The 16,714-nt window shown below is 45.2% G+C and overlaps 1 protein-coding gene across 1 annotated transcript; it reads left to right on the top strand.

Annotated features, from left to right (window-relative positions):
• The first annotated feature begins 8,454 nt into the window (after positions 1 to 8,454).
• On the top strand, positions 8,455 to 16,464 carry NRSN1 (neurensin 1). The gene is made up of 3 exons (XM_075083900.1): positions 8,455 to 8,539; positions 13,676 to 13,873; positions 14,910 to 16,464. The coding sequence occupies exons 2-3, from the start codon at positions 13,685 to 13,687 to the stop codon at positions 15,306 to 15,308; spliced, it is 588 nt and encodes a 195-aa protein (XP_074940001.1). The 5' UTR covers positions 8,455 to 8,539; positions 13,676 to 13,684; the 3' UTR covers positions 15,309 to 16,464.
• Positions 16,465 to 16,714: the final 250 nt, after the last annotated feature.

Below are 16,714 nucleotides of genomic sequence, written 5' to 3'. Positions count from 1 at the left end.
GAGGTTTTATTTCCTTTTGGGACTCCTCCATTTCTTTGTTTTACCTTTTCTCTCTCTGTCTCGGACCATTTATTAAACAAAGCCAAACCACTATTTTAAATTGAAGTGTCAAAAGATTAAGTTTCAAACTAGAAATATTTTGACATTCCAGACGTCACTTGAAATATTTCCTTTTGAATAGTGCTTTATCAAAATGTTTTTTTCAAAATCTTTCCTTTCTTCCTCCAGTTTTTGTTTTCTCCACTGAACCAAACAAAAAATGTTTCCTTTTCCCAACCCTCCTGAAACTCTTTTTTTTCCAGTGAATTTACAATCTGTCAAAACAAAATTATGCGCACATTTATGTAATAGGTAAAAATAATTCCAAAAGTTGGAGAACAGAGTTATTGCCCTTGGTTATAAGAGATGTTGAATAGAAAAGTATAATGGTGTATAATGGTATCTTTCAGCCTTGAAACTGATAACATAACAAAAAGAAATAGAGATTTTTCTTTGAATGCCAGGTATACCAGTCATGAATGGAAGATGCTAGTTTTTCCACTTCTAGCTGTAGAGCATTTGGATTGCATTCAAAACCCCCGAAGCTAGCGAACTAAAAAGGTGACCCAGTGAAAATTCCAAGCTATGTCAGAACCCACCAAACCATGTACAGTGACATCATGATCACCTTATCACCAAGCAAAAAATGATTGAGACATTAATGCACTGTAAAGTGTGCATTACACGTATTAAAATACACCTTTAAAAAAATACACGTATTAATTTCCTCAGATAAGAAAAAAAAAAAGGGCACTCAAATGTATTATTTAGGCAACTACATCTCATTGGTTTCAAAGGGCTTAGTTCTCTTCAATGAGGTATGATTGCCTGAATAAGCAGATCCCAAAGCACCTTTGAAGATCTGGGCCTTAGTCTTCAATCTTTTCTGCACAAAACACCTGGAGCGAGTAGCTGTCCTGAGCATGCTATTAAACAAGGACATAGAATAAAAAAGTGACTTACTTCTCAGTCAAAAATTCAGTCTGCAGAGACCTCTAGAACGTGGTTCCCTTTCACAATGAATTAAGACCACAACCCACTGCAGCAGTTGCCAAAAGCAAAAGTGGATTCAAAAAAGTAGTGAGACTCCTAAGTTTACAAGGGAAGGTTGATTAACGGCTATTAAACACAAAGAGGTAGCTACGATTTCCTCTAGTCCATAAGTCGCTGGACTGCGTGCTGAGAGCTTACAGAACCTGATGTTATTGCTTTGTTTTTATAATCTTTCCACATGCAACTGCAACTGGCCACCACCTGGCTAGAGGGACACAAGACTGCCCAGTACTCTTAACTGATCCCTGACTTCAAAGGAATTACTCCTCTTTCAACACTTAGGCAGCTAGCATACAATAGCATATAACACCAAGCAAGCACACAGCAGGAAGGAGACAGTGAAATAGATTTGGTTAGGGAACACATGTGCTGTTTCCTCATGAAGTCTGCACGCAACTGTTATTTTACTCTGTTCAAATAAAGGACTGATTATTACACTCACTTTGTAAGCGAAACAATATTAGTCAAGATAAGTGCAGGTAATTCATCCTTGGGGAGCAAGAAAAACCAGTGAAATTCTTTTGGTGGCGATGCAAATGACAACTTTAGAAAAGGTCCTCTGGTGAATTCTCTACCAAGTGCAGAGCAGCACACTCCTAGTGAAATATGGTTATAGAAACTAAAAGGGTTTCAAAACTCTATAGGCACAAGCAAAAGATTTACATCAACAAATCTGTCCTTCTCACATCTTCACAAAGGCAGCAATGTTTTAAATGTCCCATATGCAAGTCTGAAGATAACATCAAAAGTACAATATTTGCACGGGAACCTTGCTGGTTTACACATCAAAGAGCACGCCGTTACTCTTCTCACTCTCAGGTGTCCAGGAGAGTGGAATTGGGCTGCCTATGATTGCTGCCTATTTACATTTGAACTTCATTAATTAATTAAGGTGGACAATGTCACCACAGAATTTCAATTATTTTTTAATTCAGAAATAATAGATTGTGTTCTGCTCTCTCGAAGGTACCTGTCTGTAATCCCACCAGTTCCATGCCCTCCAAAAGTGCACCAGGGTCAAAGGCGGAACAGAAATTTACTGGCTAAAAAGAAGATAATATTTCCCTCATGACTCTATTCAATCACCTTGGACAGCCTTGACACATTTATTTTGTTATAACATCTATAAATCATGTGAGCGATCAGTGCATACTCTCCTCAGTTCGGAGTTTTACCTTCTAAATAGACGTTAAAAGTTCCAGAGGGCCTCATAGCAACGCAGGCACTGTCTCTCGGTTGCAGCTGAATACAGGTTCTCTTGAAAGTAAATATAGGGTTGGTTGCAAAAGCTGAGATGGTGTTCACCTAATCCTTCTCACCACTCTCAGAGAAATAATTGTTTGGAGAGAGATTTTCATTGCTAAAATCCAGCAGTGTTTTGTGAACAAGAAATATAGATTAACAGACAATCAGTGACACCCTGGCAATTGGCACTTGATATAGTGGCTAATTACATTACAAATACAGAGTGATTACACTGTTTTAGACAACAAAAACAAAGAACTCCTTGAACCAGAAAATGCCTTTGCACAGCATCGTCCAGACAATGCAGTTCCTGCCTGGTAACAGCCACTTGCAGACACTGCCCGTATACATTGGCCATAACATCATCACAGTGTTATCTTTCCCATCTTTGGCCTTATAATCAAAATATGCCTTTTAAAACTCTGTTAACGTTAATTACACTGTATTTGTGTACTACCTTCCCTCTGCCATGTCGTTAACATTCTGATTATACATAAAGGTATATGAGAGACCAACCACAGAGTAGTTGCATTATGAACTTACAATGGCTGCTTTATAAAAGCCATACAGTTTATCATAAGCTGATAGGAAGCAGTACAATGACTTTTGGGATAGTGATCAGCCAAACAAAAGACTCCAGGGCATTTTGAGAGCAGTTATTAATGTTACCCTCACTACCCTCAGCATTGGTCAGGCATTAGAACAGGCTGCCCAGAGAGGTGGTGGAGTCGCCATCCCTGGAGGTACTTAAAAAGACATGTAGACATGGCACTTCAGGGCATGGTGGTGTTGGGTTGACAGTTGGATCTGATGATCCTAGTGGTCTTTTCCAACCTTAATGATTCTATGATTCACAGTAGAGGTCAAGTTTTCAGATGCTCCCATTTTCATGTGGGCACCAAAACACAGACGAACTTGGCAGATGGCATGTTGAGCATCTTTAGCAACCTCACCTATGGGAACAGAAAGCATAGGCAGGCAAGGGTTACCAAAAGATGCTTTGGTTCACACATTTTTCCTCACAGGCGCAGGAGGCAGGAATACAGCAGAGAGAGAAACTCATCTGACGTGGCCTCAAGGACACGTAACTCAAGGACACTCAAGGACAGTAACTCATGCACATGGCAGCCAGAGCTCAGCACACCTGGAAACTCGGCCCATGGCTGTCTGTCCCACTGGGAGCTGAGCACTCTTGAAAGTCTGCTTTTGACAGGGGTGCTCAGCACTCAAATGTACCTTACACCACGTCTCCTCTCGAGACAACTGAATTTCTTAGACTGATTCTGAAGAGTTTCTCCCCACCTGCCCTTGACTTCGAATTATGCTTCCCTTGAGAAACCAAATTTTATAAATTAACCCAAGCTCCTAGGCACTGATCTTCATAGGCAGTGTATTTTAAAACAACACAGCCGTCTAGCGGTAGCAGTAGCTGCTGCAAATAAAATACTCACTATTGCATACATTTGCTGTCCAACACTTGACACTTCTAGGAGATGGTGGTTTTGACATTTTGCCATTTCATTCGGATCTAAATGAAGGCTTTTTGCCTCTACACCCTGCAGACACACTGCATCTGCAAAGCTTATTTGGAAACAACCAGGCGTAAGAGCCAGCAAGTTTCTTACTGAACTCTGGAAACGCAAACATGATGAATGGAGGCAGTCTCTGAGTAAAGACGGGTCACTGGAGTACTTCTAACTCCTCCTGGCTATCCCTTTTTGCCCAGTATCCCCACACAGGCAAATGTTCGCTCCCTCATATGACCTCCCTGTTGTTGCCACGTCTTCAATCACTTATCTCTGTGTTTTGGATTAGACAGCTCCTAAATATTCCTTGGTATCGTAATATTCAAATTCACCAGCACAAACAAGAATAAAAAAGAATTAACAATTCCTAACCCATATATTTTCAGGGTAAGATAGAAAAAAGCACCTAGATTTATTATTTCAACTGTCAAGAAAGCATCTTTTGTATTTCTGGCTCAGGGGACAAGGACAAATCTATATAAAGATGGTGATGGCAGAATATGACAAATTATCTGAATTAATCATTTTTGCCAGCTAGAACATTCTGAAGAAAGCATTGGGAAACACAGCAATATTTGAAAAACAAGTAGCCAAGCACAGATTCCTAGACAATATCAACAGGCAAATCACCTCAGATAAAACAGGAATGGAACAGCTGGCAGTATCTGTCTAGAGTCTGAAAAAAACACCCTTCCATTCATAAACCTCATCTGCATAGGAAGTTTTGAAAAATAAAATATTCTTTATAACATATCCTCTCTGGCTACTTGACTCACATTAGTATGCAGAGCGAATGGCAATGGCTGCCTCCCCCAGAACCAGACTGTCTCACCAGATACCTCCCCAAAAGCAGCTGGGAGCGGACACCAATCTCATTTCAGGCAGGAGAAAGGCAGGCAAGAACCCAACATGTTTGCAGATGTATTAATGGCTTTTAAGCTGGCATGTTGAATCCGCACTTGTGACAGCTATGGATTGTCCTCCAGGTTCTGCTGTCAGAAAACAGCGTGGATACCTGCCATCCTAAGAGGAGCAGCTGCTCTGAATGTCACATGGGAGGGGATGAGAAACTGCCACCTTTCCCCTCACAGCCTCCTCTAGTCATTTTGAACTGCCACAGTGGCAGCAGAAAGAGCACCAGAAAAGCACTGCAGACCTGAACTGACCTCTGCCTTTTTGCCCCATTCCTCCCCGGTATTTCCGCCCACTTAGAGGCACCACCTGAACGGCAGCAACACTTCCCGGAGGAGACTCGAAGCCAGAAGCAGGCCAGATGACAACTATTAGCTCCTGCTCATTATGGCCCCCTTCAGCTGCTTCTGCAGTGGAAGGAGCTCTCCCAGCTCTCTTCTGCTGCAGTATAAAGTGTGAAAGATGGGTGGGATCACCTTTAGATGTCCGAGCTGCTCCTTGTGGTTCTGTGCCAATTGACGGTTTTTCCAGGAGGTGGGAGCATTATGGGCCTTGCTCTCCAGGTGAAGGTGAACCAGGCACTAGGAAGGGAAGGACAGGCAACGGTGTCAATAATGACACTACAGCATAAGTATTCAGGCTGTGGTTTTCTGCAACACGTGAAACAGGAGAAGAGCCTCTGGAGGCTTGCCATTGCCGATAAGAAAATAGGGACAGACGTCTGCAGTTCAGTGGACACAAGTCTCATACCAATTGCCACATTTTGCTACAAGAGAACCGTGTTCCCCAGAAGCTGTAATTTCTTCTATTCAGCACAGGCTCCCAGAAGCTAACTAAGCTGACTGATAGAATCACTTCACCTCTCAGTAGGAGAGAAGCCTGTAAACTCTATGGCAACCAACACCACCATCTACAAAAGTTCCTGACAATACAGGATTTTTTCACTTGGCATGCTCACTCCTGTCCATCACAAACCTTTAGCACAGCAGGTGGAAGATAAGGCAAGCACTAGGCTTGGGTTCCCTCACCACAAGGGGAAAAAAAAAATCAAGTTAACAACATCTACGGCTTGAGGTAGGATATTAAAACTTGCTCTCCATGCCACTCTGAGCAGAAGCCTTCAGGACAAACACAGTCTAAATTTTGTAAAAGCTGAGAACTGAGGAAAAACTCAAATTTGGAAATTCCTTCATGTAACAGCAGCTCACATCATCCTGAGTCACACCATGACCTGGTATTCTAAAACACCTTTGCATTGATGTTACAGATGTCAAGGTTAACAGGACATTTACACTCTTCTCGAGCTAGACGCCTCTCATAACCAAGCTCAGCTAAACTTCCAAGAACAGCTCTGATCTCAGTCTGAGTCTGCAGTTCTCCTAATGCAGTAGAGGTGCACTAAAAGCAACTTCCAAGATTATCAATGGTTAACCTTCAAGGCTGTAAATTTGCAGTTCACAGATAATTTTTACCATTACCGCAAACATCCCCATCGCTACAGGACTAATTTGCCTTTGTTCACTGAGCGTATCACGTCTGTGTCAGGAAAAAAAATTGTACTGGGCCAACACAGGTATTTCATATTCCCTGTATTTATTCCCTTTGTCAGTAGGTAAGTAATCAAAAGAAACCAGCTCTGTGAACAGAGAGAGGACAGTTCATGTGGATTAATTGGTTTTTCTACAGAAGACATTTTCTTGATCTGGGATAAAGCAGCATTCAGTCCTATGATACTACATGTAAATCTGGTGTTAGTCTTACAGGACAATCAGTCAGGATATCTCTTTTAAAACTGATACCCCAACCTGCTTTTCACACATTTAACACTTCACTATATTTTCCTGTTTTTTCACAAATAATTGTCTGTTTATTGCCATGTTAATTGCCTTGGGCTGGGGTATGCCAAGGCTACTCCCTGAATAGCATACAGCTGTGGAAGTAGCTCTGCTAGGGTCAGGGGGAACCACTTTTGGCGTTACTCATTACTTGAAACAAGAAAGGCATAACAGATTTGGAAGGACAGGATGAAATCCAGAAACCAGCATTTCTTCCTCCAGATTAGTTCTGATAGAGCTAGAACTGTTATGACTAAAACTTGTTGCTTTGGGGGAGTCAGGAAGGCTTCTAGACAAGAAGCGCCTAAACGAATTTACAAGTGATGACATTTGACCTTAGAAGAAGCAGATGTATAGAACCATGAAGGTAAGGAACTGCAGAGCAAACACTAAACCAGAACAGACTGTCCCTCAAGGACAGTATATACATGATCTCAGAACTGAGTTTACGCGAAAGCAAAAGTTAACGGGCGGACGCAGTGAGGAAGAGTATATCCTTCATGCAGAGACCCCTGACGACCACCCAGAGACACCAACAGGCATGCGCAAAGGACATTTGCGTATGATAAGTTCTTGGAAAATAATGAATATGCATATATTTTATTGGAAAACAAATGAATATGTATGTAAAGCTTGCATAAATTATGCAACTAAACCTGTCCAGGCATGTATATTAGGAAGACTGATCCTCTGTGCGTCCAGTGCTGTAATAAAGAATACCTGCTTAATAGTCATTCAGACTATTGAGTCCTGATTTCGGCTTTTCACGGCATCAGTCCTTTACTTGCTCTTTCTTAATAGCTGTTTTTATGATTCTGAGTTTGCAATTGCCCAAACTTACTGTTGTCATCAAATGCAGGGTTTTTTCAAAGAGCTTGGGCATTGCTGTTGAAGAAACAACCATCAATCTCACGTTCTTCTTCATGCACTACAGTGATTTACTTAAGCACTTTTAAAAAAACTTGGTTTTCGTTTGGCTAGTACTACCCCATTGTGCTCTAACACACTTGGTTTTTCTGCATGCAACGATACTCTCCTTTTGTGTGCATTTCAGTACAGAGCATTGAAATGACTCTTCAGCATTCTTGCCCTTTGCGTTCTCATTACTTTTTCAGAGGAATTACGTATTGCCTCTTTGTGGGACACACTTGAGCATCTCCAGCTCTTAATGCCTCGCCACGCTCTCCAACTCTTCCCTCACTAGCTTCCCAAATTCCGCAAACTTGCTTACTTGAAATCTTGTCCCACTGAACAACCAACCTGTTGTTACCAGGCAGGCCCAAGGAACTATGTTTGGCCCTCAGCCTCGCTCAGTTTCCCTCAGGAGTCCATCTGGGTCTCCTGCCGACCGACTGATTTCCCCAACCCCCAGATCTCAGCAGATCTTTGTAGCTCATATACCACTTTTTGTGATGTTTATCTGCTCGGCGGGACAAATTGCACTGGGACTCCGCATTTTTCGACGCTGGCTATGCGGGGGGAGGGCGGGGGTGGCTATAGGAGACCCGGCCCCAAGGGCCCTCCAGCTCCCGCCGCCCGGGGGGGGGGACGACGACGGGACACACCCCGCTGACCTTGGGGGGCACCTGGCCGGGGGAGAGCCCCGCCGGAGGGACCCTCCTCCCCGCAGCAGGCTGCGGGGGACACCCCGGCCCGGCGTGTGTGTGTGTGTGTGTCCCGTCCCCGCCACCGCCCCGGGGACCCACGGTCCGGGCGGGCTCAGTGCGGCCCGGCGCCCCTCCGCGCCCGGCGGCGGCGGCGGCTCAGTGCGCAGGCACGGAGCGGGAGCGAGCGGCGCTCCGGGCCGTACATAATACGTGGTGCCTGGGGCCGGCGCGGCGCAGAGCGGAGATGGGACCGGGGCGGGAGGGCCGCAGCTAGCGCCGCCGCGCTCGCTCCGCCGGCCGAGGGGAGCGGCGGGAGGGACAGGTAACCCCGCGGCCGCCGCTCCCGGGGCCCCGGCAAACTTGGGCTCTGCAGTTTGGGGGGGTTCCTGTGGCCGTCGGTGCCCTCACGGGGGGGGGTGGGGGGGGTGGTGCAGGGCTTTCCGCGGGGAGGCGGCGGTGGGCCACCAGCTGCCCGGGGCGGGGAGGGGGATACGGCGGGGCTTCGCCTCCCGGCCCGGGGAGAGGGCGGCCCTCCCGGGGGAGGCGGGGGTCGCGCTGTCCTGCCGCGGGGCGCCGCGCCCTGGGGGGGGGGAGGCGGGCCGGGCTGGGCTCCCCGCTCCCCTGGTGACCCGGTACGCGGGGGCGACCGGGCCGGGAGGGATGAGGGCCGCCAGTCGGTCGCAGGGGCCGAGGTCGCCGCCGGGGTGCGGGAGCTGCCGAGTTCTTCCGCTTCGCCTGGGAAACGGGCGATGGGGAGCGCGTCCTGCCCGGCCGGCGGGGCATCCCCTGCGGGGCCCTTGGTGGGGGGCAGCGACCCGGCGGCTGGGAAGCGGGGGGGGGTAACGGTCTGTGCCCCCCTCCACCCCCAGCACCGGAGACAGCCCTGCTCGATCCCCCGTGCTCGGCGGGGGCGCGGGGGTCGCCCCGGGAAGCAGCCCAGGGTACCCCAGGCATCCCCGGGGTGGGGGGGGCAGCAGCTGCCCGTCCCGCTCCCCCGGCCCCGCCGGGCGGAGCCGCGGCTCCGTGGGGGCTCCCCGAGGGCTCCCCTCGGCTGCGGCGGCCGGGGTCAGCCGAGCGCGGCTTGGTCCGGCCTCTGGCCCGGGAAGGCGCTGGGCACCGGCATGAGGAGGAGCCGAGGCGTCAGAAGGGCCGGCTCGGAGGCTGCCGTCCAGGACGGGTTGTTTATTCCAGTGCTTGCTCTTCATAAGGCGTCTTGCTTTGCGTAGGTAGACACGGCCCTCTGAACAGAAGGGTCAAAGTGTGTAAATCTGGGGAAGGAAGAGGGGACCTCACCCATGCGAGCCCATCAGCGTTTGTGGCTTATATTTGGTGGCTGTGTGGTGTCACGGAGCCATGGCGCATCCTTTTTTGCTTTGTCCTGCCTTTCCAAAGCCAATTCCTTACATATTTTTTTTTCAATGGGTCAAACCCTTCAATAAAAAAGCGAAGTAGTTGGAAATCTTGTTGGGTGATTTTTTCTTGGAGATTGCTCACCTTTTTCACCTGCCTTTTCACCAGTCCAGTCACATCTCCCCAGATTAGTGGAGAATAGTAAAGCTCAAAGTAAACAGGACAGCTTTTGCCATGGAAACAAAAGTTGCTAGGGGATGGATTACCACCACGCAGTGGTGTGCTCTGAAGCTGTGAGCATACATCCCGTGTGTTCCTAAGCACCTCGGGTTTAGGCACTGAAAAACTTTTAATGATTAAACCATTTCTTGCGGCCTGGATGCATGTTCTAAGCTTGTACATAACACAGATTTGGGTAACAGTGACTCTCCTTTTACGAAAAAGTTTCCCAACGCTTCAGCATTTCGTTTCTCAGCCATGAAGGTGAGACATGCAAATGAGACATGCAAATGCACATCAACACTCCAGAGATTATAGCTACTGCGGTATTTATTAATCCAATGTAAATTGATGCTGTGACACGCGTTTCCTACTTATTTATGGAGAACTGTTTTCGCCCACCATACTCTGACTGTTTTAGTTCCTCTGCCCCATCTGTAAGTAGCAAGAGCAACAACGATATGTTTACATTGCAGCTGAGAAAAGAGACCGTCTTAGGACAAATTACCAGGCTGCTTCAATGAGTCATATAGGGCCAGGAAGCCTTCTCTTCTCTCTCTAAAAGACAAGATATTTTGCAAAAGATAGGAGATTACTTATAAGTGGAAGAGTCTGAGCATAAAGAAAATGTTCAGTAGGACTAATATTATGCAGTGCTTGAAAAGAATTAATGATGCTGGCAGTCTTTTTTTTTTTTCTTCCATTTTAAAAGGTCATACTATTTGATGATATCACAACTCTTTCTAGCAGAAGATCATGCTTTTGTTTTCTATTCCACCTCCCAGCTTATTTATCATTTTGTTCATATGCCTGACCAAACCCACCTATTGGCATTTTAGATTGCCAAAGGAAAAGAATCTATGTGTAATATAAGTGATACCAGGCTGTGTGGTTCTTGTAGGTAATTCTTCATCAAGCTGTTAGAAACGCTACACCCTCCTTGCTCTCTCTTGACTAAACCTACAGACAGTGCAGCAAGTGCAAGACAGTGTTCATACAGCTTTCTGTCACATTGCATTGAGGTTTTTTTTATTTTAATTAATTGCAGTAACTACAGCTGCTGGTTCAGACTCAGCAATGTACTTCACCTGCTTTCTGAATTCCGGAGAAACCAACAACGCTCTAGAATTGTCTCCTGGTGGCAGCCAGAGTAATGCAAGTGAGCTTTGGCAGGCTACATTTTCTGCTCATGTTAGGTCTGGTCCTTCCCTGTGTTGCCCTTATGGAGTCACTTACACCTGGGGGGAAAATACCTCCCTTTCTGCTCATTACCTGATGCTCAGTATGCTTACCTGAATGACTTAAGTTGAAAAGGAGTTAAGCATGATGGATTTAAGGAGGTAGGGTTGATGTGAGAATAAAGATCTAAGTAAGGACCCAAGAGAATGAGTCTGCAGAGCTTTGGTCAGCCTCTTTATTTTCTTCTCTTCCTGACATGGGAGATGGAGTGCTTGCTTACTCGTAACCAAAAGAGATGTTGATGGATATGGACATAAACAGTTCTTATCTTTGAGGTATAGGCTGTGTGACCCTGTGTGTGAGAGCTGGGGCAGCTGTGGTAAACTACACCATTGTTTTACCCTCCGCTTTCACCCTAAGGTATTTTTGAGGTGGGCAGAACTCTGGTTTTATGAGAAATCTTCAGTGTTTGCCCTCTGGAAGATGGCAGCTAACTGTTGAAGAAACGGTGGCAGTGAGAAAGAGGACTTCTTTTCCTCTCTCTTCGGGTAGGGAATAAGCAACAGAAGGAGGGATTCCCAAGGGAAACAAAAAGAGCTCTTCTGCAAAAGAACAAACAGGCTCCAAAAGTAGAATAACTTTCGGCATTTCCCCACAAGAGTTCAGATTATATACTTGTATCCATGCCACTATTTTTATTTTTGTACCTCAAACAGTAATAAGGCTGAAAAGCTCATAGCATTGTAAAAGAGCACCACAGACTAATTTTTTTCAACATATTAACTGCAGTGGGAAACATCAGTATTGGTGACATACAACTTGGCACGGGTTGGCTGAGGTGCCAGGCTCTCCCTGCTCACGTGGTGAGCAGCTGGTTCTGCCCAGGAGTTTCCTGCTGTCTCAAGGTCTCTGTCCACCCTGCCTCTTTCTCTACCTTGCCTGGGAAGGCCAAGGCCTCAAGCACCTTGAGAACACTCTGGAGGGCACTGCTGTACCACCAGCAGAGAGCAGGAGTCAGAGAGCACTTCTTTGATTTCCTAACACTGTATGGTGGCTGAAGTGGAAAAGGGAAACCTGCAGGAGATGCAAAGGTAGCTCTGGGTTCAGAGAAGGTACTCCTGCCAGAAGCTGTGCCTGGCGCTACCCCTGCTGCTCTGCAAAGCTCAGCCACCAGCACTATCCCCCCCTCTCCTGGAGGGAGCTCTGGCCCTTGCTAGGGCCCCCAGCAGCCTCCTCCACTCAGTCATGACTTCTGTGAGAGCCTTGAAACCTCATCATGAGTTGCAAGAGAGATATTTGCAATTATAAGGTGTTGAACTAATAAAATCCCAAACTAAATACATATTAGATATACAAAATAAGTAAAAAAACCCCAAGATTACTGTTTTTACAAAGAGGAAAAAGTAAACCCCTCTTTATCCATGAGCCAAGAACGCAACCAGATTCCAAAAGGCTGGAAGATCAGCAGTGATTTCGGAGCCAGCCAAGAGCTTCATTCAGGCTGTTGCCATTCCCCATCGATACTTTCTGGCTTCTACTTAATTAAATGCAGCAGTGTTTGTTTTTCTTGCACGCTAGGGTATTTCATACCCAGCAAGATCTCCCATTCCTGAAGGGCAATGGGTTGTAGGGCTGCAAAATTGGAGGTCCGAGCTGCTACGAGCATGTCAAACCTTCCTTCCTTACCTCTAAGTAAAACTGCTATGGCAATCGGCTAAACTGCTTGAAGCTGATATAAATTCAGCTGTGACATGCAGATGCAAGTACTGATTAACAGTTCCCTTTGGACTAAGACTTTCTGAATTTTTTAAAAAAGAAATCAGTCAGCTTAAGTAACGTCGACCTGTTGTTCGAGTTTTTTAGGGGCTATTATTACTTCAATGAATTCACTAGTGTTGCCCCGATGCAAGAAAGTTCAGGCCTGGGACCTGCATAGTTAAGTACAAATTTTGTGTGTAGGAGAACTTCCATGAAATGGAAAGAGTAGGGAACATTGTTGGTAGTTTTCATAGCAGGCAAAATTCTGATTTTTACTGAAGTCAGCAGGAGTGGTTTGCCACAAGTTTAGTATTTTTATTTCACTCTCTTAAGTGACCAGATTGGTGCTGTTATGGCATTCTATCTTTTTCATTTTTAGTTATCCATATTTAAGGGCAGGATAAATACAGTTTCAATCTGTCTAGGACTTATTTTACCTCTGTTTCTCATGGTTATGAATGTTATATCAATGCGTAGTCCTGTACTTCCAAAGCCCAGGCAAAAGCATTTAAAAAAAGCTTAACCAGCAGTTTGGAAAGTTCCTAAGGTTGCAAACTCTAGTTGATGTATAGAAGCAGTCTGGATGAGAGGGAACATGAGTCCTTGAGGGATGCTGGCTTTTGTTACCTGACATATTCTGCTTTTTTCAATCTCCACAGAAATGCAGTAGCATGCTAGTCCGAAAGATAGGGAGCGGGCACCCTGCATATCGCAGGGAATGTTTCCTGCAGAGCCTTTAGGCTGTGCTGCACCAAGACGCTGAGTGCCTTGGGTTTGCTTGAGCTGAGTCACTGCATGCAGCTCTACCAGGCTCATTTTTTGGTCTGGAAAAAAGTGAAGGAAAGGTCTCTCCTGGGCTGCTTTTGTTCGTGTCATCTGGAGAGTTTGTATCCAACTTTCCTCTCCTGCCACATTGATAACGATCTGCTTTGCATGAAACCTCTCATTGCAGGTAGGAAGGATGAGCTCCTATGCTGACATCTGCGGGTCCAAGCATGCGCAGGGCAGCACTGAGGGAGGGTACCAACGGTACGGAGTTCGGTCCTACCTGCATCAGTTTTATGAGGACTGCACAGCATCAATTTGGGAGTATGAGGATGATTTTCAGATCCAGAGATCGCCTAGCAGGTGGAGCTCTACGTTCTGGAAGGTACTGCCCGTTGGTGTTTACTGGAGAGAGAAACTCCCATTTCAGGACTTTCCCATGTAACTAGTGGTTTTAGGTATTCATCCAGAAAGGTCTTCTGTTGCTCAGTTTTCCCTGACAAGGCTGAATAACCATCTGTCTGAAAGCAGGGTGCTTTTACCAAGATACGTCAGCTTCCAAGGGAATTCTAGGGTCTTTGGATCCTCTAGTTTCTCTGTCACAAGGAGCCATGTCACTGAAACATCAGTCTAGCTTGGGAAACCCCACCCGTAGCTTGAAAGCATAGTTTACTTCTGCTCTGCACCCACAGTAGCCCTGCCAGATTGTTGGGAAAAGGACTGGTAGGTTAAAAGCAGTAACTCTGGGACCGTGTGACCTTAGGATCAAGAAAACTGTAAGATCCCCTCCATTAAGGTCAGGGAACTTGACAGAAATGGAGAATGCCAGGGGTTGAAGGGGCCTGCGAGGCCATTGAATCCAACCCCTCTGCTTTGGTGGTAGGGCCATTCTGTGTGAACCAAATTTTGCATTTACACTTGAAATGTGCTAGAAACATTCTGTGATCTGTTCATGGCAATAGCAACTTCCTTCTAATCCCTGCAAAGGAATGACATTTCATAGAGTAAAAGCAAGTGGTGGATGTGATGCAGACTATCAACAGGGACTGAACTGTTGGTGCTAACCACCACCTAAAGCTAATGAAATAATCAGTCACACAGCACTGGGGTTAAACCGTGATCCTCTCTGTGATGGGGCCTTTGGACGTGAAATGCCATTTAGATGTATAGGTGCATATTCCATTGTTCCCAGAAATAATACTCAATTATATAAATAGGAGTTGTAAAAAGACAGTTTCTCTATATATTCTAGTTCTAGTAGGGCCACATATGACCTAAAAGAAAAATATCAGCCATCTCCTGGAAGAGACAACTGTATTTGCAGGACACCATGAAAGCTAAATGCCTCCTAGGACCACTTACCAAGTGAAAACTGGAAAGGTATATTAATTGAGTTTCTTGTTTCTTTGTTTGTTTTCCAGGTCGGACTCATCTCTGGGACGGCTTTTATGCTGATAGGTTTAACGGTTCTTGTAGTAGGTTTTCTTGTACCACCGAAAATCGAAGCTCTTGGGAAGGATGATTTTGTTGTGGTGGATACTCGTGCCATTCAGTTTAATGGGTCCCTTGATATATGCAAGCTGGCAGGAGCAATCTTGTTTTGCGTTGGAGGGTCTGCTGTGGCAGCATGTCTGCTGATGTCTGCTTTTGCTAAAAGTTACTCCAAAGAAGAAAAGTACCTCCAGCAAAGATTTAAAGAGAGAATAGCTGATACAAAAGCCCATGCAAACCCAGTCACAAAAGCGCCAGCACCAGGAGAATCAAAGATACCTGTCACTTTGTCCAAAGTTCAAAATGTCCAACCTTTATCTGAAACCTGACCCTTTCCTTAGGTTTTTGTTTCTCACTTGTAGATCACTTTAACTGGAAAATATCAGCTGTTGTTGGCATATGTGCTAGTCAATTACATCGAGTGCTCTGCTATACAAACACACAGCTGATGGGGAAGCTGCTCCAATACAAATTTAGGATCGGGAAAAGGGAAATTACGTGATTAGACCTGTGACCAATATATTCAGTGTATTTGAACATTTTGATCTGTGTTGAACCAATAAGTCCTTGCGACAACGATTAGGTGTTTAGCTTATCAGATTGCATCCCTGGAAAACGTAGGGTGCGTTTGTGACAGCTGTACCAGGAACACCCTACATCCCACTGTTCAGATGAGTTGGCTTTTTGTTCCATTTTCTTCTTGCCTTTGAAATATTGTTTAGTCTTAACACCTGGTTCTACTGTCTGGGAAGCCAAGATTCTGCCCTTGTAATTTGCACTTGTCCTCCTGTCCCATGCTACAGTCTGCGTCAAAGTAATATTGCACAGGTAAAATGTACAGGACAGTGAGTGCCTTTAATTTCATCCTGGCACACGCTGCTTCCCAGCAATGTTAACTTCCTGGGAAAGGCAAGTTATTCTTGACCCCGACTTACAACTAACCTGTGCAAAACTGCCACTTTTGTCTTAGCTGTTGCCATGTTAACAAAAAATACAAAATAAAGAATTCATATGGGAGGAGGAACATCATACTTGTGATTTTTGGTTTGATACGGTTTTTCATTATATTGTATTATGTTTGAAGCTTATACAAAATGTTTCAGTTTGGCTGGGTATGGATTACTAAAGGTGGTTTGATGTGCCCGGGCCCCATGGTCTGTCAGTACATTAACGCCACGTTAGATGACCTTGATCTATTTAAAGACATTTTGAAATGCTGTTTATATTTTTATAGAGGATAGAAAAAGTTATGCTTAACCAGATACATTTGTGTCAATGCTTACCTGAAGACTTGTCCTTTCATGGAAGACCCCTAATTATTTTCCCACCCAGGGCAATTATTTCACTGTCTTAATCTATGGATTTAAATTAAACGATATAAAGAAAGATGTGACATTTGTACTCTCTGACAATATGTGCCACCTTATAGTTCTGTCTATTTTTTGAATGGTTTGAATAAAATTCTAGGCGTGAGCCAACCATGGATTTAATGAAAAGTCTCCTTCTAGTCCAACATGTTTCTCTATAGATCTAGTATTTCATTTTGAAAGGAGAAATCAGCAGTTGAAATTCACCAGGCTCTTAATGCAGTCTGGGTTTTCAGCTTTCACAGGTGAGGAAGTCACTTTGGTGCTGAATAAAAAAAGATCCCAGCACACTAACAGGTACGTGGTGACAGCTGTGCTCTTGTCCTTGCTGATAAAACATTTTGTGGTCTGTGACCATTTGTACTTCC

Source organism: Phalacrocorax aristotelis, chromosome 2 (genome assembly GCF_949628215.1).
Source record: "Phalacrocorax aristotelis chromosome 2, bGulAri2.1, whole genome shotgun sequence".
Lineage (NCBI taxonomy): Eukaryota > Metazoa > Chordata > Aves > Suliformes > Phalacrocoracidae > Phalacrocorax > Phalacrocorax aristotelis.
The sequence above is the reverse complement of the archived record's forward strand: the minus strand, read 5'-3'. Positions and strand labels throughout refer to the sequence as shown.